This window comes from Carettochelys insculpta, chromosome 8, assembly GCF_033958435.1.
Source record: "Carettochelys insculpta isolate YL-2023 chromosome 8, ASM3395843v1, whole genome shotgun sequence".
NCBI lineage: Eukaryota > Metazoa > Chordata > Testudines > Carettochelyidae > Carettochelys > Carettochelys insculpta.
Genome location: NC_134144.1, coordinates 20809763 through 20835616, shown reverse-complemented (window position 1 = coordinate 20835616; position 25854 = coordinate 20809763). Strand labels below are relative to the sequence as shown.

The window sequence follows — 25854 nt, the reverse complement described above, 5'->3', positions numbered from 1 at the left end:
GGGAGGATGCGGGGGGTGTCGGTAGGGGTCGATGAGGGCGGATGCGGGGGGTGTCGGTGGGGGTCAATGAGGGCGGATACGGGAAGGTTTTGGTAGGGGTCAATGAGGGCGCATGTGGGGGGTGGCAGTGAGGCTGCTGATACCCGAGGCCAGGCGGTGGTGGTGGTGACGTGTGGAGATCTCAGGCCCTTACCGGCACACCCGCGCCTGGGCTGCCAGGGGGCCCCGTCTCGCCCCGCCCAAGATGTTGCCAGGCCTGGCGCGCCCTTCCCCGGTGCTGGCTCCCGCCTGCGGCGCGGGGCTGCCCCCTAGCGCGCGGGGCGGAGTCCTGGCCGCTGTGTCGCCGGCGCTTCCTGCCGCGCCGGAGCTGCGGCCGGCACCTTGCGGCAGCCTCTGGAGGTCGGGTCGGCTGCGGAGGCTGAGCCCGCGGCGCCCGTGCGCAGAGGCAGCAGTAGGTGATGGTGCGCCGCCCCCGCCCGCACCAGCAGTAGCAGCAGCGCGCTCCGGGAGCAGCGGCGACGGGGGAGAGGCCGTGAGGGACCCCCCGCCACCAGGTGAGTCATTGTCGGCCGCTTCTACGCGCGCTGGGGAGAGAGCGGGGAGATCCCGCCCGGAGTCGCTGCGCCTCCCTCCTGCAGCTGGCTGCGGCCGGCGGCCCTTTGCAGGGTGGGTGGGTGCGGTTTCCGGGGGCAGGGGGAGGGCGGGTTGGGTTCCCGGGGAGCAGGCGGGGAGGCCGGGGGCAGGTCGGGTGGGGTTCCCGGGGGGCAGGGCGGGAGCTTGGCAGCGACTTGTCCTTCCTTGGGCTCCGACACTCATCGCTGTTGCTGCTGCTTTTTCCAGCGTCCTGTTTGTTCACCGGGCTTAAGCCCGGCCCTTCCGCTCGCCGGCTGCGCGCTCTGGGGGAACCGGCTCCACCGGGTGCCAGCTGCAGGGCGGCCCGGCTCGGTAATTCGCTTTCTGTTTGCTCTGTAACGTGCAAGCCGCACTGCTCCGACGCGGACTTCCGCAAACGTGACTGCCTTGCAAACAAAGGCGCTGCCGAGCCATCGCTCCCCCTGCCGCGCACGTGTCCGTGCGCAGACGAGCTCCAGCAGAGCCAGCTGTGAGCCTTTTACAGCAGATGGCCTTGCAGTCTGCACCCCGCCGAGCTGGGTCCTTTCGCATGCGTGATGCCCTAGACTGAAGGGGGGTGAGATTTTTCTGCGTGTCTTTGGAACATAGTGGGAAGCTTTGCTCGCAGTGGCCTTCCCAATAACTCGAAGTGGGGATGTGCCCCTCCAGACAGATGAGACTGGAAAAAGGAGAGGATCAGGCACAGTTGCTAGGATCCATTGTTTTGTTAGCAGTTGGTCAGTGGTTCTGGGCTGCTGCATGGGAGTGCCTGTATTCTCAAGACATCCTGTGAGGTAGGGAGGTGAGGCACTGAGAGAATAATGGAGATAAGGCATTGACAGAGAATAAGTGTCTTGCCCAAGGTCACTCAGGGTGTTTTTGCAGAGTTAGCAATAGGCCACCTTCTCTCTGGAGAACTTGTCCTGTGTCTTCAACTCCATTCCATTTCTCTTTGCTGTGGGCCACAGTGGTGGGATGAAAGACTCTTGACATCAGGGAGATGGGTCAGGGCTAGTGAACAGAAGGAAGAGGGTTTGGAAATTCAAGGGGTGACAGGGTGATTCCATCTAAGTCTCGAGTAACGTGGAGGTTCAGTTGAAGTGTTTCTCAGTGGTAAGCGTGCTTGCACGTGGGGATGAGATGAGGCACTTTTTTGTTAATAGTGCAGGAGGATTTAGCAGTTAAGGGGATTGCTTTAAAAGTTTTTCCTTCTGTCATAAGTAGTAAGAGGGTGATAGTGATCATAGTAAGCAACCCTCTCTCTCACGTAGTGCAACCCTCTCCGCACTCCCCCTACCCTTAACCTCCAGTGCCTCTTGTCTACCTTGTAGATTATCATCTTCCACTCCCATTCTCCCAGAACTTGCTCATTTACACTGTAGTTGGGAGATTGACTCTGCTGTCATTGTGTTTTCCTAACATCTCTGAAACTTGTTCTTCAGATACGTTTGACCTTTCTGATTGATAGTCATGTTTCTTTTAAATTAGCTTTCCCAGGTCCTTTATGAGAATGCAAATGCTTTGGGTGGATGAATCATACCACACTAGACTGGAAGGGACCTTGAGAGGTCCTCGAGTCCAGTCCCCTGCCTTCACTGCAGGATAAAGCACTAACCTGTTTCTAACCTGTTCTTAAATATCTCCAGTGGTGGAGATTCCACAACCTCTACAGGTAATTTATCCCAGAGCTTGACCACGCTGAAAGTCAGGAAGCTTTTGGCACATGTGCTTCTTTTGGGGAAATTGGTCGCATCCAGTCTTTCCTCTCAGTTCAAATAGGGCATCTGCCGTGGTTAGTTGATAACCTCCATGGGCTACTAACCTCGTTCTCTAGAAATGGCAACAACACAATATTGAGTGTTGTGGGCGAGGCCTAGCTAGTCTGTGTTACTGAGCCATTCCATGCCAAATTAACCAGTGCTTCCCAGTTGACCATCTAGATTTTGATGAAGTGAATGTATTGTGCTAATAGTTTCTATTTCACTGGAGGCACTGGGCAAATGCCAAGTTTCTTCTAAAATATCTTGAGAGGAATTGCTGCTTCCTAGCTCTTGCTAGGGGTATCTTGACATGACACTCCTTATGGCAGCTATTCAGCTGTTGTATATTCTCTTAAAAATTAAGCTCTTAGTGAATGAACCACATTGTCAGTGGGAACTCTTTGTTCATACTCTTGCATACTTCATTTACCAGCAAAGCTATGGGCATGTATAGTTCAACTGTACCTCACTGGTCCTGAACCAGGAAATCTGCCAGACCCAGAAGAAGTCAAAGCCAACCCCTCTGCTGTTGCCAGCTGCAGAGCATCACTCTGGCAGGAGCAGAGGGGTCAAAGTGGACTGGGAGTGGGCGGTGCTATGGGAGGAGAGGCAGGGTGGCTAGAGCCCTGTGGCTAGGGGCCAGGATCACAGGCCTATGGGAGCACACGAAGCTCTGCAGTCACCAGGCTGTGCTCCTGGCCCCCACCATTGGCTGCAGAGCTGTGCTCTTGGCATCCAGCTGTGGGGCTCCTCCGCCACTGTGCCTTTTTCCCCAAGTGTCCTTTCCATTCCGACTCCTTGCCCTCTTTCCTTAAGGTTGAGTGTCGCAGATGAGCTATTTGTGGTGTCCAGAAACTCTGGGAGGGCTGGGAAGGAGTTGCTGAGCCCAGGAGCACCCACAGGGATCCTGGATCACAGATGTTGCCGGACAACAGAAGTCTGGACTATAGATGTCCAATCTGTATATGAGCTTTTCTCACAAACCCAGCAGAATTTCAGTATATATCTGTGAACAGTGTTTGCTTGCTGCTATGTATAGAGTTTAATTTTGTGTTAGCAACATTATAAGATGTATTTACTGGTAGTTTTAAAATGAAAACTACGTATGTAAAACCCATATAATTTTCACTATCTAATGTAATCTGTTAAAGATTAGTTTATTCTTGGATTTAAACTATATAGCAAAAATCTTCACCTTCCTAGTTGGGCCCTAACAATATTTTTTATGTAAGTGAATGGAGAAAATTCTAGAAGTCAAATCATATTACAGCTGAATAAACTATACTGTTTGGCAAATATTTTTCTGCAGTACTTTGAAATAAGGATATACAATAATTCCTAATTAAGCAGATAGGTCCTCTGGAACATCAAATTTATTGACACTGGTAAGGGTGCCATATAATGACAACTTTAGTGTCTCCTGAACATAGTTTAATTATACATATAATAAATACAGAATCTGACCGCCTTCTGCCTTGTATCTTGGATAGTCATTTACATGGGCAAAGTGAATATAAAATGTTGCCAGACCAGAAGTGTAGCACTTTACATCCATTTTGCTCAGGTGTAAATAGTCAGGTACTGGACAGTGGAGAATTTTTTTTTTTCTTGTGCTGCCTTAATCCCCTAAAAGGAACAGAGGATTTGGAGAAGTAAATGACGCAGAGTTAGCCTCTGGTCCGGACAGGATAACACCAAACAGATGAATCAAAAGGGTGATGGTGCCAGAGGAAAAATGAGGCAATAGCAGAGATCAGGGTGTTTGCATGAATTGTAGTCACAGAGGTCTTGGAAGGTTCAGTTGGTCACCAGGGTAAGTGGGCAGACACCCCCCCCCCCCAGAGAATTGGTAGATGGTATAGTAGATTGGTGTGGAGCTGATGATGACCAGCGTAAGCAATGCTAGTGATTTGTAGGTGCCATACCAAAGGTCCCTTAAAATAGATTTAAAGGAGGATAAGACTTCAAATTTTGATAGTACAGTACTGTGGGCCTGACTGTACTCTGTAGCTGGGCTTTTGGTGTGCAAACTGGTGTTGAAGCACTTCAGGTCTGATGGGTGTGTTTCTAAAAAGCTATATGACAGGCTGTGCACATGGTTTTTTGTGTGGGATGTTAAAACAGCAAAGCGTAATACATACACATTGCATAATCGTACAAAGCCTTCCACATGTAATTTTGTTAGGGGGATAGTCCCATTGTAGTCAATATGTGACTACTTGTTAGTTGTTGTAAATTCATCCCTTCCATGCTGTGGTTTTGATGGCAAAATACCATCATCATCCTCAACAAGCGTGGGCTCAGCACCTGTTGGTGTCCGATGCCTCACTCACTATATCCTTCTACTTTTCCCTGTCTGGTGGGGAGTGGCTTCGTTTCTGTAGACTAGCTCTGCACCAATCTACAATATCATCTGCCCATTCTCTATGTGGTCTGCCTCTCCTATTCAAACTGTCCATTATGCCAAATACCGGGTCTTGTTTTTTCATTCATTGTTCATTCTACAGAAATGCCCAAATAGCTGTAGCTTCCGTTGTATAACCTTCTGCAGTAGGTTCTCTTTCAGTTGTATCTTCCTATATATAATTCCTTGCTGGTGACCTTCTGCCTCCATCCTATTCTTGGGATCTTTTATAACAACGCCTCTCAAATGCTGATATCCTTCTCTTTGAATCTTTTGTTATCACCCATGTCTCATATCCATACAACATGTTGCTGAATACACACGTTTTTAAAACTCTCAGCTTTGTTCCTAAGCTAATTGCTTTGCTTTTCCGGATCTTATCCCGCTCCTTCAAACTCGCTCTTGCTTTCATTATTCTAGTCACGATTTCTTTCTTACTGTCTAGATGATACATTATATTGCTTCCCAGATATGTGAACTGTTCTACATTCTCTCGTTTGATCCCATCTACACTGATCTTCTTTCCTATTTCCTTATCTCCAAATACTATTGTTTTTGTTTTATCATTGTTCATAATCAGTGTGTACCATTTCCCTTCCTCGTTTAGCACGTGCACCATTCTCTCTTGCTTCTCTTCATCTTCAATAATAACTATATTATCCATGAACCTCAAGTTGTTGTTTTTCATCACCTCCACAGATATCCGTTCTACTTCTTCCTTGATCTTGTCCATTGTTCTCTCTAGGTGCATGATGATGATACTCCGCGATATTGGATATCTTTTTTTCACACCTCTACTTGTTCTAAACCAACTTCCCATCTCTCCGCACGTTCTCACCACTGCTTCATCATTGTCATTGATATCTTCCAACAACTGTATCAGTCTGCAATCCACTCTGCACGACTCCAAAACCGCCAAAATCACTTTCTGATCTATACTGTCATATGCCTTCTGAAAAATGAATTACGCAATTGTCGATGTTCTTTTGTCAAGCTTTCTCTGCTATCAGTCTTAGTACCAATATTTGCTGTATGTTACTTCTATCTTTCCTGAATCCCGCTTGCTTGTCTGCTAGATGCCCTAACTCAATTTCAGTCTCTCCATCAGTATTATCATAAGCACCTTGCCTAGATTACTTGTTAGGGCAATCATTCTGTTGTTCTTGCACTCCAATGCACTTCCTTTCTTGTATACTGCCACTAGCGTGGATCTTGTCCATTCTGTAAGTGCCTTCCCTTCTTTCCTTTCTGGCCACTTTCCTTACCTAGTTGCAATTCATTCTATATCATTGTTCTGCCCTCTCAGAAACATCCCTTCTGATCTTCAATACTTTCTTCTTTTGGACCAACTTCTGTGTCTCCTGCGTAATCTACTTCTTACTGAGCTCTTCTTCTGGAACAGTCTGCTCAATTGTCTCTTCTATCGCCGTGGTTATTCCTTTGACTGTTTTATCTAGGTCTTTCTCTGTGCCCGCATTCCTAATCATCTCTTCGAGTGCTGCTCTGTACATATTCCCTATTTCTTCCTCGCCTAGCTTTGCCAGGTCCTTAAACTGTGTCTTATACTTTCTCTTGAGTTTCATCTTGATATTTACGATCACTAGACTGTGGTCCACGTCTATATCCATTCCTTGGAAAGTTTGGCCATGCTGTACGGATTGATGTTACCTATCTTCTTGTTTTCAAGATCATATCTATCATGTTCTTGGACTTCCCATCATTCAATTGCCATGTCCACCTCCTACAGTCCTTTACTGGCATCTCGTGTTGCAGATCATCATCTTGTGCTCCATAGCAAATTCTAATAGTTTCTCACCTTGTTTCTTTCTTTCTCCATATCCGAACCTTCCCATGACTCTCTCCCAACCTTTGTTATCTGTTCTGACATTCACGTTCCAATCTCCTCCGATGATCAACACATCTCTGTTCTGTATCTCTTCCAGAGTCTTTGCTAAGTCTTTATAGAATATCTCAATCTCTTCTTCCGTACTGTCCGAAATCAGTGCATGCACCTGAATGACCGAGATGTTGAACGGTTTTGCCTCGAATCGTGCTAGCATCACGCTTGCACTCACCAGTTTGTACCCTAACAATGCTCCTCTAGCTCTTTTGCTTAGAAGGAATCCGACTTCTGCCTCATGCTTCATTTAATTCCCTGACCAAATGACTTTGCAACTGCACACTTTAGTCCATAACTCTGCATTTGCTAATGTTCTTTCCTTCACCCATTGTTTGAAACAGATTGTCTGGTCAGGATTTTGTGAAGGGAAGTTAGCTTATAGGCCAGGCCTACGGTAGTAGGGAAGATCAAATTAAGATACACAACTCCAACTATGTTAATTATGTGGCTAGAGGCGACCTATGTTAATTTGCACTTCCTTGTGGTCTCCCCTGCTGGAGGTCAACAGGAGTGTTTGCTCCAGTCGATTTTTCTTACTCCTTGCAAGGAGCAGGAGTGCTGGCAGCAACAGGGGCACCATCTGAATTTGATTTAGTGCATTCCTACCAGATGTGCTAAATCAAACTCCAGCAGATGGACTGTGGCAGCATTGATCTCTGCTGAGTGTAGCCAAGTCCATATACTTTTACCTCTATAGCTCAACACTAGAAATACCAGTTCTGAATGCCTAACGTAGGTTCATGCATTGTTTTATTGGTTCTGATGGCTAGCAGTGAATATTTAGTATCCGTTAAGATAGAAGTGCAAAACTTGCAAGCACTGATGCAGATGGCTCCTCCACTATGGTACTGGGGTATTTCTAAATGAAACAGTAATCAGCAAGATACTGATGTGAAGGTTTTTTTTAGTTTATTTTGAGGAAGGAGTAACTGAATACGTAAATCTGCTAATAGAAAGTTTCTTGTGAAATTTCTCTTTTATTGCGGACCTCTTTTATTGGCCAAGTTTAATGAAAATCCGAGAGGGTTAAATGGGAGCTTGATGCCATGTTAATAATTTGACGTGGAAAGCCTTGCTGAAACTGGTTTGAAGGCATTGGTTAATGCTTCCTGTTTTGGGTGCTTTAGTCTCAGATTTTAGTTTTCAGAGCTACACAGGTATCATTTTGTGCACACTGCTGTTGAAGATACTCCATTTACAGAAGGAATTTGTCAGTTAAGTATGTAATAAATTATAGCATTTGCAATTAATATGCTTATTTTGAGGCTCTCTAGAATTATATTGCTTTTTATTTTCAAGTACACTCATTTTCTTGTTAAAGTCAAGGACTTACATAGTATTAGCAGTTCACCTAAGTTATCAAACTTTGTTGCTTATTGGTTTCTAGATGGAATGTAAGATGCAAGTTTTGGCCTATAAAACCTTAAGGGTGTGTCTGCACTGCAGTTAGTCTGTCAGCTGGTCCATGTCAGCTGACCCAGGCTCACAGTACTTTTGAAATTACAGCGTAGACATTTTTGCTTGGAGTAGGTCCTGGGAATCCTGCAAGGACAGGAGGGTCTCAGATTCTGGGCTCCAGGCTAAACCTGAATGTCTATGCTGCAGTTTTATAATGGCAAGTCTGAGCCAGCGGACATGGGCCAGCTGCAAATGTTTAACTGAAGTGTAGCCCCTTCCCTAGTGGCCTGTGATCAGCCTCCCTGGCCAGCTGCTGCTGTGTCTGTGCTGTATTGGTGCATTTGTGATGTGTGGAGACGCTTGATTTAAATGAGATGGGGCTGTTGATTGGACTTCTCTATGAAGGCTGCCCTTCAAATTTGCATTTGCTCCCTTTTGATTGATTGCTTGACTTCTGCACATGCTGCAAAGCACACACATTTTCTCAGGCTTTTGGCAGGGTGAGTGCAGTGGGAGAATTGAGCTTTGATGTACTTGATTCTTTCCAGGTTGAGCTGCCTGGGATAGATTGACGCTCTGTATTTTCCAATTCCTTGAATGATTGTGGTCCTTGAAGAGAGCAACTAAAACCTTAACTTGTATGGAGACATTGGAGTGCATCAAAAATGTGTTTTCTGTGATTTTTCTAGATGCTTTGGGAACAAATCAGATTGTTTTCTCTTTTAAAGATTTTTTTATAAACGTATCTTAATCCGGTTATTGAAAACTCATTCTTTAATGTCAAATATTAAAATAATCCACATAAGACATCTAGTTACAGCTGGCTGCTGCCAGCCAAGTTGGTTATAACAAGTCTCTGGGATTGTCTCTAGAGGGTAATGTTAGAAATTAGAGCTGGCACCAGGTGCCCAATTTAGCTGTATTTGTTTTTCAGAGCAAAAGGTTGCTTCATTTTTCTTCGTGTGTAACAGTTATTGTAGAAGGATCATTATTTAGGCTATATATATGATCCTTATGATGATTCAATATTTTTTGTTGAAAAATCCTTTGTAATAGGAGTAAAATGGTTATAGATTCGAATTTTTGAAATAAAACCCAAATAAATACAACAGAAGTGGAAGAAAAGAAATAGACTTATAACAGAAGGAATCATTTCTTTTTTCAAAGTTTTTTTTTCCCGAATGAATGATCGCTACTCCTTAACTAAAGAGCAACAATACCCAGTTACAAAAGAGAAGGGAAGGACAGGTTTGTAGTTAAAAGGAAGCCAATATACACTTACGTAAGTAGTCTCAGAGGAAGGATGGTCTCATAGACGGAGTCTATGCATCTGTTCTTGGAACAGCCACAGACTTCCTGTGTGATTTTTGGGCAGGTGGCTTCCTCTTTCTGCAGCTGTAATATGGGAAGACTAATAACTCATAACTGAGAGGTGTTGTTATGATACTTTATGTCTGAGAGGTGTTCAGATGCTGGGGACCTGGATAAATCGTTGGGTAAGTTGGTAAAAGAAGCCTTCAGAACTTGTCTGTTATTTCTAGGATGAGATCAGAACTCTGTGTTCAGTAGGTGGTGGCTAAAACCCCACACTCCCATCACCATGTTCTAAAATTTTGTCTTTTGTAGGATTTCTTGGCTGCCGATTAACTCATGTTAGATAGTACATTTTTAAGGGCTCTAGTCTGGATATCCTCAACTTGCTTGTCCCTGGCTACCAACATTTGTAGTTTGTTCAGGCTGATCCACATGTTGTCCCTCCGAACTACAATATTGTGGATTTGGAAAAACTTGTGTAACTGCTGGCTCAAACCAGGGACTGCTGGAGCTTAATGCAGGCACGTCTACAGCTTGAGCTAAAGGCCAGTTGACTCTTAGCTTAGGCTATATAGGAAACTTACTCTTCCTCTGTGAATAGTAACAGAGAGAAAGCCATGCTAGTCTATATACTATCAAAACAAAAAAGCAGTCAAGTAGCACTTCAAAGACTAACAAAATAATTTATTAGGTGAGCTTTCGTGGGACAGACCCACTTCTTCAGACTGTAGCCATACCAGACCAGGCTCAATATTTAAGGCACAGAGAACCAAAAATCGTAAGTAATCAAGGTGGACAAATCAGAAAAATCAAGGTGAACAAATCAGAGAGCAGAGGGGCAGAAGGCAGGGGGCATCATATATGCCATCATGTGCCAACAATGCCTAGATGCTTTGTATATTGGACAGACTTCTAACTCTCTTAGACAAAGAGTTAATGGGCACAAAACAGACATAAAAACACTCCTGATCCACAAACTGGTCAGCCAGCATTTTAATGGAGAGGGCCATTCTGCTAATGACTTAAAAGTTTGCATCTTACTGAAGAGGAATTTTCACAACACTCTTTGAAAGAGAGGCTGCTGAACTCTCTTTTATGTTCAAATTCGACACATTAACACGTGATTTGAACCGGGATGGGAATTTTCTGGGTCATTGTAGGGCCTTGTTTGCATACTTGGCCTAATGTAATTCTTCCCCCCCCTTCTACCTCTCTACTCTCTGATTTGCTCACCTTGATAATTTTTTTTTTCTATGTCCACCTTGGTTACTATTTTGGTTCTCTGCACCTTAAATAATGAGTATGTTCTGATATGGCTATGGTCTGAAGAAGTGGGTCTGTCCCACGAAAGCTCATCACCAAATTATTTTGCTAGTCTTTAAAGTGCTACTTGACTGCTTTTTTGTTTTGTCTGTGAAGTGCTCTAGGGTACCACTGCATGGGACAGTTAACTACACAAAGGTGTGTGGGTTACAGTTGCAAAGTAGTAATGTTTGTAAAATTGCAATAGTGATGTTGTAGTCAATTTAACCATGGAATGGGGAAAGTACAGGCTGTTCCTCCCACTTCAGAGCATCTATAACTTAGGAATGTTTTTGCTGAGACAGTACTTATTTTGTTTTCACTGTAGAGCTGCCCAATGATCAGGCTGTTACCTTTTTATTAGACGTTAGAAAGCCAGGTTTGGAACTCCGGTTGGAAATTCCAATGAACCTATTTGTTTGCTCATTTTCATCCGCCCCCCCCCCTTTTTTTTTTTTTTGTAATTAATACTCCGTCGAAAAAACTGACTCTGCTCAAAACTTGAAAAGGAATCCTATGAAATTTCGGTTAGTATAGATACTGTGTCCCATTAGTGGAGAGTATAATGGCATTCACTGAAATGTATACTTTAAAATTTGCTTAATTAAATATTTTCCCATGACACTAAGAAGTTGCTGGATAAACTATAGTGAAAATAAAAGTATTTCTATTGCAATACACATACTAAACTACTTTAGAGGAAAATGGATACAATGGCAAATGTAAAAATTTGTGGAGAAAAGAAACAATAGCTTCGTATTGTTAAATAACAATAATGACCAATTTTAATACATTACTAATCAATTATATTAGTCATCCATAAACTTAATAAAATTAACATACTGTAGAAAACTTAAATCTAAGATTATTTAAATTGGAAAAGGGAATTGAAAGTAAAACATAAGAATTGTTTGTTGTGTTTAAAAATTTCTTGTATGTTGCCAGCCACCTCCTTTTTGTACTAGATCAGAAAGTTTTGAACCCATGTACCTAGAATTGGCAATACAATGTGCGTCTTTCTGTTTCTAATCAAGGTTATTTTGGCTTCTCTGCATCAGGATGGCTTATCTAACCTAACAAGTGCTGGTGTCAAACTGCAAAATATTTTGCCACTTGATCTTGCCGTGTAAAAGAGAACTTGTCTATAACAGAGAGAAACCAAACTCTGACAAAATAACTCCTCGCAGCTAGAATTAGATGAGCAGGTAGATGCATATAGTCTCATAAGGTTACTATGAGGCTAGATAATAAGGCAGTGGTCCTGCAACTGACTTCTATTGATGTCAGTCGGGTTCCACATGTGTGTAGGAATCTGCCTACCCTTGAGTTACAGACTCAAGGGAGGCGTAAAAAAATGAAAGGACTGAAATGCAACTCTGACCTGGTGACCAACAGAATTGGTTTCGTGTGAGCAATAATAATAAAAAAAATTGACTGTGAATGTGCAAAAGAACTTGCCACAGTCATTTTAAGTAGTTTGAAATTGATTACGAATGGTTTTTAATCTACCAGACCTAATGTACAATACAAAAATAGGTTTGAAGCAAGTATCTTGTGATGTTAGCATATAGGAGCAAGAAAACAACTGTTTTTTTTTTTTTTTAATTTGCCAGCAATGTCCATCAGTTAATTAAAAATCCAGTGTAAGCGCTGCCAACTTCACACAAGTACTGCCAGCTTCACACGTTTATAGATCAAGATTGACCCCCCTCCCAAAATCGTGACATTGATTTAAAAATATGAATCTTTGCAAAGTTTTTGTTCTTTTTTTTTTCTTGTTTTAAAGCCTAGGGCTCTTGTTTTAAACCAGGAGGGCCAAAGCTTCCCTTTTTTTTTTTTTTTTTTTTTACAAAATGATTTTGAGTGGTAATTATCATCAGCTGGGGTTGTGAGGAAAAAATCCAAGTTTTGCAACATTCATGATAAAATCGCCAGAACCAGCAAAAATGAACTTGTTTAAGAATCGCAGATTGTCACAAATGACTTTGTAATAAAAATGCCTGCAGATAAAAGCTGTAGTATTGGAGTCTAGAGAGAGGGTAGAGCTTGCCAGACTAAATGTTACATTATATTACTGGGACAGTGTTCTTAGAGCTATTCATTGCTCAGTCCACAAGAATGACATCCTGGGTCAGACCAATGCTCCATCTAGCTCAATATCCCATCTTCCAACAGAAGCCAATGCCAGCTGCTTCAGAGGGAATGAATAAAATAGGGCAATACTCAAGTGATGCATTGCTTGCAGTCCAGTCCCAGCATCTGGCAGTCAGAGCCTTAAGGACAGCCAGAGAATGGGTTTGCATTCACGACCATCTTGCCTAATAGCCATTGATGGCCTTCTCCTGTGAACTTTCCTCATTCTTTCTTGAACCCCATTTTAATTTTGACATTCATCTCATTTCAATGAATCCTGCTGGCTGACGGGGGTTTGTTGCATGAAGAAGTATTTGTTTGTTTTAAACATGCTGCCTGTTGATTTCATTGAGTGACCCCAGGTTTGTTTGTTATCTGAAGAGGTAAGTAACATTTCCTTGTTCACTTTTGTCACAGCAGTCAATATTTTATAGACTTCTAGCTTATCCCCTGCCTTAGCCATCTCTTGTCTAAGATGAAAAGTCCCAGTCTTTTAAATGTCTTCATGTGTAAGCTGTTCCATACACCTAATTTTTGTTGCCTTTGCCATTTTTGTTGCCCTTCTCTGTATCATTTCCATTTCTAATATATATATATACGCAAGGTATGGGCATACCATGGATTTAGATAATGGCTTCATAACTACTGTCTTATCTGTCACTTTCAGAATGGTTCCTGGCGTTCTTTGAGCTTTTTTTGACTACTGTGCACATGGAACTGTTTGTTTTTACAGAGAATATCCACAATGACTCCAAGATCTCTCTCGAGTAGTAAACAGTTAATATATACCCCATCATTTTATATGTGTAGTTGGGATTAAGTTTTCCATTGTGCATTACTTTGAATTTATCAACATTGACATTCATCTGCTAGTTTGTTGTGCACTAGCCCAGTTTTGTGAAATACTTGCAGTCTGCTTTGGATTAAGCTATGTTGACTAATTTTTTGTCATCTCTACAAATTTTGCCGCCTCATAGTTTACCTCCTTTTCCACATCAGGTATGGCATATATGTACTGATCGCAGTACAGATACCTTGGGGACCTCAATATTTGTGCCTGACTCCATTCTGAAACTGAGCATTTGTCCCTACAATTTGTTTCTTGTCTTTTAACCAGTTATGGATCCATGAGAGGACTTTGCCTCTTAACCCATGAAAGTTTACTTTGCTTAAGAGTCTTTGTTGAGGGACCTTGTTAAAGGATTTCTGAAGGTACAAATACATGATATCTAATATGCCATCCTTGTCCATATGTTTGTTGACCCTCTCAAAGAACTCCGGTATACTGGAATTATTTTCCATGTATAGAAGCCATGTTGACTCTCCCCTAGTAAATTGAATTCATCTGTATGTGTGATAATTCTGTTCATTACTATAGGTTAAATCAGTATGCCTGGTTGTGAAGTTAGGCTTATCAGCCTGTAAGTGCCCGGATTGCCTCTCAAGCCTTTTTTAAAAATCACACGAGATTATCTATCGTCCAGTCATCTGTTAAATAAGATGATTTAAATGATAGTTTACAGATCACATTCAGTAGTTCTGCTATTTTATAATTGAGTTCCTTCAGAACTCTTGGGTGAATACTTGTGTCCTGGTGCCATATTTCTGTTTAATTTTCCAATTTTTTCCAGATTTGTCACCCAAAAAGAATGTGTCAGGTGTGGGAAACTCCCTTACAGCCTCATCAGTGAAGACCAATGTAAATAATTAACAGAGAGGGAGCCGTGCTAGTCTGTTTACTATCAAAACTAAAAAGCAGTCAAGTAGTCAGACCCATGAAAGCTCACCTAATAAATTATTTTGTTAACCTTTTAAAGTGCTACTTGACTGCCTTTTTGTTTTGATAGTAAATAATTAAGTTTCTCCAAAATGGCCTTATTTTGCTTGAGCACTCCTTTAGCATCTTGATCATCCAGTGCTCCTGTTAATTCATCTGACAGGCTGTCTACATCTTTATAGTTATTTTTAAAACTCCTAGTACACATTAGTTTAATATGGAACAGAACTTAAATAGAAAAAGACTAATGAGTACTATTGGGTTAAAAAGAAACCTTTTAGACTTCATCCCGTTTCAGTTAGGCTGCATCTACACTAGCAAGTTCTTTCGAAAAAACCGTGCCTTTTCTGAAAGAACCTGTGGAGCGTCTACACGCAAAATGTGCTATTTTGATCTGAAATTGAAAGAAAACATCACTTTTTCTGGCAGCCCTTTTCCTCTCCCAGATGAAGAAGAGCACCTTTTTCTGAAAGATTCTCTCCGAAAAAGTGTGTAGACACCGTGTGTGTGTGTGTGTGTGTGTGTGTGTGTGTGTGTCTTTTTTCAAAACAGCAGTCCACATGGTGCCTGATTTTTTTTTTTTTTTTTTTTTTTTTTTGATCCCTGGCCTGTTCTTTCACAGGAGTGGGGGCTGTGTGGACGCTCTCTCTTGAGAGGATTGATTTTTTTTGTGTGTGTGTGTGCTTTTTTTTGTGGATGTGCTCTTTCAAAAGATTCTTTTTTTTTTTTTTTTTTTCTTGAAGAGATCTTCTGGAAGAATTTCTTTCAAAAGAACTTGCGAGTGTAGATGCGGCATTATTGTCCTTGATGTTTTGGAGAAAATTCCCACCTATAATCAGATTATTTAAAAGGATAATCTCGCTTTTTATTTCAGTCAAGAATGAATTTATAATCAAGTAAAACTAAGCTTTCCAGTGTGATTGTAAAATATTAGGAGACTGGAATCTTATGTGGGCTTTGCAGCTTTTTGAAACCAGGAAGTTCAGTTTCTTCGAAAATATAGAAGGAATCACGGGAGAAACGTATAATTCAGAACGTAAGTATTATGACGTCCAATAAATGTCAGTATAACAGTTTATCAGCAACCCAAAAGAACTTGAAATCTCTATAATTAAAACGTAGTCATTAAACTTTTGGTTCGAAATGTGAATTGATCCATATTGAAAAGACAAAAATACAATGCTTCAGGCAAGAGTGTCTCTATTAAATATTTATGTTAAATTGTTTTGTGGCATGTCTTGGCTTACTCAGAAACATGCACTGAAATATTTATTTAGGATAAAATATTTACATAATTTGCTATTCTAATTTCTTCCAGGTTTAGTTTACAAATATTAATGCCACAAAACCTCAAATGAATGGAATGTGTCTCCAACTTGGTAGCCAAAAATGAAGAGACTGCACTTCTTTGTAAGAGGGCAGTGCTTTGTTCCCAGTAAGGACAATTACAAAAAACTAACTCCATTAGTAAGATCTTTGATGAGCACCTTGGTTATGAAAGATGTTCTTAACACCAAAATCTAATTTTTGGAGGTTTTAAAGTTTTTTAAATGAATTATTTGTGAAAAGGTACAGGACTGACCTTCCTAAAGTCCACTGTGTCTCCACAGAATGAACCATAAAAATTTTCTCCCGATCCCTCCTGTATTTCTGAGCCTTGATGTGACGGGATAAAAGATTAGTTTAGTCCCATGTCTGTTCAGTCCTTTCCTCTACCTACTGAAGCTTACAACCTAATTGTGGGATGATTTTTATGATGCAACTACTTGCCCATTAGGAACTAAGGGGCCCTTATTTTTCTTTCTTCCAGAAGTCCTGAACAACCACACTCCCAATAACTTCAGCCGAAATTGTAGGTGATCAGCATTTCTGAAAATCAGACCACAGAGGGAGCTCAAATAATTTTGTGTAGGTTGCAAGTGTAGGGCTGGAATGGATGTGTCTGGTGAAGAAAAGCTCCGTATCTCATCACTTGTTCCCTAAGTCACTTCATTCCCTGTTCTATGGTTACAGCACTGCTTACATAAATATTGGAGTTAGATTCTCAGGAAAGCCCAAGATTTGAAGGGGGAAATTTCTAAGGCATAAGGCACATGTCACACAATTTCTAGTTTCGATGTGTGCCTTTGAAAGTGTCTCCTGTAACAAGTGTAAAGAACAGTTATTGCAATGAGTTACAGAACTGATGCCGGAATATAGGTTGCTATGAGTCATGACCGTGTCAATCACTAAATCCACGTTTTCATAATTGCGCTTATTGTCTAGCAAAAATGAATTGGTGGTTAAATACCATGTTTTTCTTGCCTCAGTTCCCACAGTATTTATGGGGCAGGGCTTGTAAGTCTGAACCTCTCTCTCTCCTTTTTTTTTTTTTTTTCCTAAATTCCATAGTGCCTGACCTTCCAGGATTGCACCTCTGTCTCTGTGTTGTGCTCTAACTGCAGTCTTTTTTTCCTTTGCCCTACAGGATCACTGCAGTCACTGGGGAGAGCACTGAGTATCAGACGCTCATGGTGAACTATGGCAGCCGATGATAAAGTTGCCATTTTAACTGATGATGAAGAAGAGCAGAAGAGAAAGTATGTGCTTGCTGATCCTTTCAATGGAATTTCCAAGGAGCAAGATCCTCAGCCCCAAAATGAGACTCCTTCAACTGAGACCACCACTATCCCAGATGAGGAGCTAGACTGGCTAGAAAGGCACTGTGTCAAAATAAACAATGATCTTCTGATCTCCAAGGTCTTTTATTTTTTCTTTTATTCTGCCTATGGATCCCTTTACCCATTGCTTCCTGTGTATTACAAACAGCTGGGCATGTCACCTAGTCAGAGTGGACTTTTAGTGGGTATTAGGTACTTCATTGAATTCTGCAGTGCTCCTTTCTGGGGAGTCGTGGCAGATCGCTTTAAAAAAGGGAAAGTTGTCCTCCTCTTTTCGCTTTTATGTTGGATTTTATTTAACCTGGGTGTTGGATTTGTTAGACCAGCTACTTTAAGATGCGTACCAAAGGTCCCACCGCCACCACATCCCTCCAATGCCAGCCACCTTTCAACATCACTGCCACAAAATGCCTCCATGTCTGCTCTCTTAACTACAGCTAGTGCTACAATCCAAAAAGGTCGTGGGAAACGGAGCCTGTCAGCTAACAGTCCTCCACCTTTGGAATCGTTTTCATTTTCTGCTGGGACCAGAGATGGAGACCTTGCGTTGGATAACAACAATACAAATTTTATTTCAAGGAATACCACCACTTCCCCAGGAAATATGACCCACCCTACGGTGCCACCTCTCGTCACCACGAAGCCAGTGTCTTTTGACCACGTCATGCTGGTTTATGATAATCAAGAAGTAGAAGCTATCTTTCTACTCATTCTCTTGGTTGTCATTATAGGAGAGTTTTTCAGTGCCTCCTCTGTTACCATTGTGGACACCGTGACTCTCCAGTACCTTGGCAAACACAGGGATCGCTATGGCTTGCAGCGCATGTGGGGTTCCCTGGGGTGGGGACTGGCCATGCTATCGGTGGGCATTGGTATAGACTATACCCGTATCGAGGTTATCATTGAAGGTCTGGGGTGTAAAGCTCCTGAATACAAGAACTACAGGATTGTTTTCATAGTGTTTGGTGTACTAATGTCAGTGGCGTTTATTGTGGCCACCCAGTTCCGATTCCATTATAACCACTACAAAGAAGATGAAAACAAGAGGAAGGAGGTAGAGATCCCACAAGTGGATGGAAATGTCTCCACTGAATCTTCTGACGATACCCCCAGCAGCATAAGCCAGACTCAGTCATTCAGTTTTTGGGAACTGATAAAGCTCCTTTGCAGCATACAGTATGGGTCTGTGCTGTTTGTGGCTTGGTTTATGGGGTTTGGGTATGGGTTTGTATTCACATTTCTCTACTGGCACTTGGAAGACCTGAATGGCACTACCACCCTCTTTGGCGTCTGTTCTGTCTTGAGCCATGTGTCTGAGCTGACTGCCTACTTCTTTAGCCACAAGTTGATTGAACTGATTGGTCACATCAGGTAAGCAAACAACAATAATCTCTGAAGAACTCTGCCTGTGGTGTTGGAGCTAAATGTTTAGAGTATTAGGTTGTTAGCTTCATGTTTCTCTATTTTAAAGTGTCTCTTCCTTTTAATCTGCTTTTTGACTATATTTGCAAAGCTTGAAAATGAGACTTCTTATAAGTTGTACGCTTCTTGGCTGAGCTAGACCAAGAGTGGTTCTGTCTGGAGCGGGCACCCTATCCCTATCTTGCAGATAAGCAGGGCATTCAGGCTGCCTCACTTGTCTTTGAACTGTTGAAGAGCCCCATCAGTGAAGATGTGAATATTTTGTGACCACTGTCCCTAGCAGCATGTCAGGGAGTGACATTTTGTTGGTGCTGGAACACTGTACACCCAGAAATAGTATAGTTTCTGATACACTGGACTCTAACCTTGCCTAGTATAATCAAAACAGAAGAGGTAACAGAAAAAGATCCCTATAGCAAACGTTCAGTGCTGAAAAAGTGCTAAAAACTGGTGAAAGTTTACTAGGAATTTTTTCTAACCAGTCTTATTTTTAATATCCTTTCCCTTTCAAATTCCTAATATGGCACAGTGACTCTGTAATATAGTCCAGTGCTATAACTCCATATTACAAAAACATGGAAATACCTCGAACGTATCCTCTGGAGAATTGAACCAGATTGCAGTCTGTGAATTGCAGATCCTGTTTATTGTGGCTATGAACAGGTACACAACAGTTCTCCAAACCACTCTTGCCCTTTATTTCAAAGATACGTGTTCTCACTCTCATATACTAAGACATGTGACTGACTTGTAATTTTAATACACAAGTTGAACATTAATATGATTACTCCAAACACCCCAAATGTATTCTCAGCACGTTAGTGATATTTGGCAGTTTAAAGTAATTTCAGATGATTTTGGTTAAAAATTCCATTATGTGTTTGAACAGTAATCTATAAAGGGTTTGTTTATCTTGCATACAAAAATTGACATACATCATGGTGATCCCCCTAAACAAAGACATTTTGCATTTTCACATAACTGTATATATAGTCTTATTCCCGTGCCCTCTTCTAACACACATGAGGATTTGTTATGTGTTGTAGATGTCAGTGCAATTTCAACTGGGCTATGTCTACACTAGCCCCTTCCTTTCGCAAGGGGCATGGTAACAAGCCATATCGACAAATGCTAAAGAGGCACTGCCCTGAATATGCAGTGCCTCCTTACCATAATGTCAGCCGCATGCCGTTCAAAAGTGCTGATTTTTGAATCGTGCACTGCTCATGGATAATTGGTTTTAGGAAGAAGGGGCTTTCAAATTCTGGGAGGGTCCTTTTGAAAGGCCCCCGTCTACACAGGCGGCGCGCGATTCGAAAGTGGCACTTTCGAACTGCGTGCAGCTGGCAATATGGTAATGAGGCAATGCATATTCATGGCAGTGCCTCATTGGCATCTGCCAATTGTGGCTCATTACCATGCCCCTCCTGAAAAGTGTAGTGTAGACATGGCCCAAGTGTTTTTTCTGTGTCCTGTCTGTTGTTGGTGAGTTGATCCCACTAGTTGCATCTCTTGACCTCACCCAAGGGTATTTCAAGGGAGCTGTCAGGTCATGGTGCCAGGCACTTGGGATATCAGATTTTTTACCAAATAGAGTTTTTAGGCTTATAGTTAATTTAGTTCCATTATTTTAAGGAAACCAGCATAAGCTTTTCTGTGCTTATCATGAAATATTCTCTCCCTTCCCTTTTGCTTGTCATTATTGGTGAAGCTCTTGTTGCATTTTCATATCATTCTTCCAGCTAAGTAGGTTGCTTAATAAGACTATATTGCTTTCATAAGTTGAAATTTTAAACCTAATTTGTTCAACAAAATTTGCTTACACTATTGAAGGCAAAGGAAAAGTAAGAGTGTAATTTAATAGCAAAAGATACTTTTTATGTTCAGCTCATAGACCATGCTGAAACCTCGAGGTCTCCATACCTGCAGCTTGGAAATGTCTGTTGGGCATACTACATTTGCTTTCCTTCTCTCGTGTGAAGTATTTGGAATATTAGTTTTATGTTACGTGACAGTTGTCAGATGGATTGCAGTCTAAAAAGATACGTATTTCTCCTCTGCACGTACAGTTTCTCTTGGAAAAAACCCACAAATAATGCTTGCAATTAAGAGGCACTATGTTTGTTTCAACAAGAGGTCTTGTGCCAGATATTTGGAAGTAGTATATTCATGACTCTGGATCGAGATCCATTTGGATGGAAAAGACAAGCGAAAAGAACAATCATAGAAAGGGAAGCTTTCTTTTTAAATAAAAGGATAAATTTAAGGATTATTTAAGAAACGAAGTTCTGTTTGACAGTCTACAGCTAAATTCTGTGTATTGCATGTATTGGTAACAGCGTGGCCCAGGTAATATATACGTATGTGGCACCTGCTGTTGCGAGAAAGTATCCCTTCACGGAGCTCAAGCCCTGTAAATTAGATTTATATATTTATTTTTAAAGTACATACATGAACAAGAGATGATAATTATATCCATGAACAAGAGATGATAATATTCTGTAATTGTGGAGATAACCTGGATCTGGGATGTGCTTATGTTAAATGCATAATTTTCTTTGAGGGTCACAGTGACATTGAGAAATGTGTAATAATCATGGAAAGAACCGTCATTAGCAGGTGATAGTCAAACTTATTTTAAATCGGTGTATGACGAGATGGATGTGTTACTGAACCAGAGACTGCCAGTTTTGAAATACAGATCATATATCCAAAACTTCCTGCAGTTCCATCCCTCCTGACTGGCTACAATACCTTTAAAACAAGACTCTTTTTTTGATTAACCTTTGATGTTCCCAACCTTCATATCAATGAGTTAGTTTACTTTTAATAAACTTTATTTTAGTAAAGCTTTATTTTACAGCGCTCCCCTGTGATTAGGAGTTACAGTAAAAAAGGAAGAATAAGGATCCTGAAGCCTGTAAAGTCACATACAGGGAAGGAAGGGCTAAAACAGGGTTTGCAACTGAAATAGTGAGATGAGCCATTTTTTCCAATTCTGTTACAAAATCAATACTTCAGGAGCCGCAGTGCATGTGAATATGAGACAGTCCTTAATAAATATATAAAAAATGTCAAACCATGCTTTTTGCCACCCCTAGTTTTAAGAACAGCGCACACAATTATTTATCCCCATCCCCAAGCTTTACCCCTCATCCCACAAATCCACCCCAGGTTTAACCCCTTCAGCCCCAAACTACCCCCCCCAATATCCAGATTTAACCTGCCTCAGAGCACGAGTGTAGCTCTCTTTCATGGCTGCCACCACCTCCCCCGTGCTGCATCCCCCGCCGCCTCTTTCTCTGTGCCGCTCCAGCAGGCTTAACCCCATCCCCACCAAGCTCTCCTGCAGGTTTCCCCCGTGAGCATAGTGGGTGGCCCCTGACCTTCTGGCTTTCTCCTCCTGGCCTACTGACTTCTGCAGGGCCCCCTGCACTGCCAGCTTTCTCCCCTGGGCCCCCTGCCCTGCTGGCTGACTTCTGCAGGACTCCCTGCTGCAGCTGACTACTCAGCAGCTCTGGAGGCTGCCACCGCTTAAACAAAACAAAAAAAAAAATAAATTCAGTTAAAGCAGTGGCAGCCTCCAGTGCCACAAGGGGCTCTTTAAAGAGCCGCATGCAGCTCTGGAGCTGCAGGTTGCCAACCCGTGGCCTGTAGCTTCACAAGCAGGGGAGTCAGAACAGTGTGTCATAGGGCTACATTAAGTCACTTCCATTTCCTGGAGTTTTCAAATTGTTCTCGATTATAGTATCAAACCCTCTTTATTTCATGTGTGAAAGAAGAAATGGCAGGATTGTGAAAGTAGGAGGATAAAATGGAAGAAGATGGGGGTATTGGCCTTCATGCTGTTCTCGTGCCTTTTCCATGTAAAGGAGAATTACTTTTTTAAAAAGTAATTCTGTCTTTTTCAAACTTAGATGGATATTGGGCTGAGTCTACTGCACTCAACCTAAATTGCTCAGATATTAACAGTAGCTAGTTTAGCACGTCCCCCTGTAACCACAGCTAAAACAACGAATACATAGTTATTGTTGGTCTTACCTTTTCATATTTTAAAATTATCTATTTATATTTTAGTTGTAGTGACTGACACACTGCCTCAGATGCTGTCTTTCTCCACTATCTCTTTGAATTCCGCAAAATAATGTAGGCTTTTTAATGCAATAGAAAAGTCCCTCACAAAAAGTGAAAACTACCTGGCAGTGGCAAGAAGCGAATGGTTGTGTATGTTCCTCTTTGCATTGTTTTATACACACACTGATAAGATTGCTTTATTTTAAGTTTACTTTACCTGATAGTAAAATGAGTAATGTTAGCTTTCAGCTACACTCATACCTCAGAGGGGTGGCCGTGTGCGTCTGTAGCTTCACAAAATAACAAGCAGCGTGGTAGCACCCTAAAGACTAACACGTTTATTTATTAAGTAATGAGCTTTTGAATCTGAAGAAGTGAGTCTTACCCGTGAAAGCTCATTACCTAATAAATAAATGTGTTAGTCTTATAGTTGTTCTGTATCACGTTAATACATTAGGGATGTTTAATGTATCAGATGGAAAACAGGGATAATCAGATGAGACCAGGTTTGTATGTTGTAACAACTTCGGCATATACAACATTGAGTCCCCAAAATACTGTGCTGTAAGGTCTGTATAGTAGTGGGAGTGAAAGCTTCCTACCACTTCCCCCATCCCAGCCCTGAAGACTTCCTGGATCTGTTGTGGGGGAAATGACTGACTTTTCTGTTTGTGGTGTGGAAAGGTCACTGCTTACGTTGTTTTACCTTCCTTTAATCCCTACCACCAGCCAAGAAGTATACTGATGTCTGCATTATTCCTCCCGTTCTAAAGGACAGACGCTCTCTTGCTATAATTTTTCTGATCGCATGCATGCACCGTCCCTCCTGTCTGAGTTTCTGGAGACAGGCACTGGCTCGATTCTTGTATCATGTGCTCTGACAGAGACAGATAAACAGGAGAATGTATGGGTGCTTTCAGAGTAGGCTGAATCTAGCAGGTAGATCTGGGAGCTAACTGGTCAAGCACCTGTCTCCTTCCTCTCAGCAGCTCTCACAGTTGTCATCCTCCGATCTCATGAAACTGATGATTCCAGCATTCCAGGTTTAGACCTCCCATGTGAGCTCTCAGTAGATGTGGGTAGGTAACTGATTTTTTTGGTTTGATGGAGATTCTGAAGAATGGATTTGGGTTGAACTGACTCTGAAATTTTCGGGAATTTTCTGTGAACTGAAAAAGTTTGTTTTAGGTTTGTTTCAAAGCAGGGATTCAAATCTGGGTCTCCCACATCACTGATAAGCGCCACAATCACTGGACTCACAATTACAAGAGGGCTGTGGTGGTAGCACCATTTCTATCAGCTGACTTCTCTTCTGTGATTAGCTGAAACTATTTGTCTCAAATTTGCATAGAGTTCTAGGCCTGACAAAGCTGCACTTTTCGGCAAATAAAGTTTCTGAAAAATGTTGTCCCACTCTAGCACTGAGACACACACTGCTATACTATTCAAAATCAGTCCTAAACATATTAGAGATCTCCATAGTGCTTCATGCACAGTGAAATGCCTGCAAAGTAGTTACAAGGCTATTTGTGCAACCAGAAAATTGATAGAGCAGTGTTTAATATTATTTGTACTTTATGTCTGTTGCTTACCCAGAGACTCAAGTGGAATCTCAAAGTGCTTTATTGAAGAGGGCTGTATTCCCTGTCTTCCAGGTTGGTGGAGTGGGGTGAGCGGGGAGAAGGTGTTTAGAAGTTAAATAACTTGCCCAGTGCAACAGCCATTCTGACAAGGATTTGGTCTATGTCTACGCTGGCCCCTCACTTTCGAAAGGGGCATGCAAATGCGGTGGAGCGAAAATGCAAATGAGACAGTAATTTGTGTAATAATGGCCACTGGCCATTCCAGAAGACCTGCTTTTGAAATGCAAAACAGCTGTGCAGATGGGCTTCCTTTGAAAGGCTCTTTTGTACTCTTCCAGAATGGCGACTGGCTGTTATGAAAATGAGGTTCTGAATATGCAAATTACCACTTAATTTGCATTTTCAATCTGTCATGTTTGCATGCTTCCTTCAAAAGGGAGTGGTCAGTGTAGGTGTAACCAGGGAGTATTAGCATTCAGTTGTCCTTATTCCAAGTCCCATTCTTCAACACTTTATACCATATTGTCATTCTCCTCTTCTGTCTCCAGCAAATTGACATTTTGGGTGCGTCTATACTAGCACTCTATTTCGAAATTAATTTCAAAAGTTGGCCCAATTTCGAAAGAGGCTGCGGAGCATCTACACGCCCAACAGCCTCTTTCGAAATTGTTTTCGGCAAAAACGGGCCCAAATTTTGAAACCGCTCTTCCCATCCGGGATTGGGAAGACCGGCCCCTTTCAAAATAAAATTTCAAAATAATGCACATGTAGATGCTCTGGGCCCGCAATTTCGAAATTGCGGATCCGCCATGGCGGCGGTTCCAGGGCACGTGGGAGATGCGCTAGCAAGCTCTGGCGGGGCTCTGTGTTCCCTGGTCCAGTCCCTTAAAGCTGCACGGCTCCAGAAACCCCGTGCAGGAAGCTGAGTGTGTGCACAGGCTAGAGAAGCACGAGCTAAGCCCTATACACGCTCCAGCAGCCAGGCTGATGTGCCACCCAGCCCATCAGTGGGATGACGAGCTCCCCGCACTCTGGGGCACCCCAGGAGGCCCCCACTTCCCTGCCCGAGGGGTCGCCAGAGGAGAGCCAGGGCCAGAAAAGGAGGGGCCCATCCTGGACAGAGGCTGAGGTAAAAGACCTCCTCGGCCTCTGGGCGGAGGAGGAGGTGCTGCTCCACAGCACAGGGAGGCCCCACAATGCAGCTGCCTTTGAGCGGGTGTCCCTGGGGCTGCAGAAGCGGGGACACCCCCAGCGCACAGCCGCTCAGGTCTGCTCCAAAGTAAAGGAGCTGAGGCAGTCCTACAGCCAGGCCAAGGACGTCCACAGCCAATCAGGGGCCGGGGTTGGCCCGAGATGCCCACACTACTGGGCACTGCAACAGCTTCTTGGCCCAAAGGACGTCCCAGAGCCATCGGTGGTGGTGGACACGTGCAGACCGGACACCGACCGGGAGACAGACCATCTGGAGCAGCCGGGACCCTCCAGCCAGACCACACCTGCGGGGCCCGGGAGCGA

The 25854-nt window shown here is 42.6% G+C and overlaps 1 protein-coding gene across 1 annotated transcript in view; it reads left to right on the top strand.

The window, feature by feature from the left end:
* Positions 1 to 346: 346 nt before the first annotated feature.
* The window catches only part of MFSD6 (major facilitator superfamily domain containing 6), a 46703-nt gene continuing 21195 nt past the window's right edge, over positions 347 to 25854 (top strand). Inside the window, exons 1-2 of the mRNA XM_075000683.1 lie at positions 347 to 554; positions 17068 to 18631. Coding sequence (XP_074856784.1) covers positions 17121 to 18631 — 1511 coding nt within the window. The 5' untranslated portion in view covers positions 347 to 554; positions 17068 to 17120. The remainder of the gene's footprint in view (positions 555 to 17067; positions 18632 to 25854) is intronic.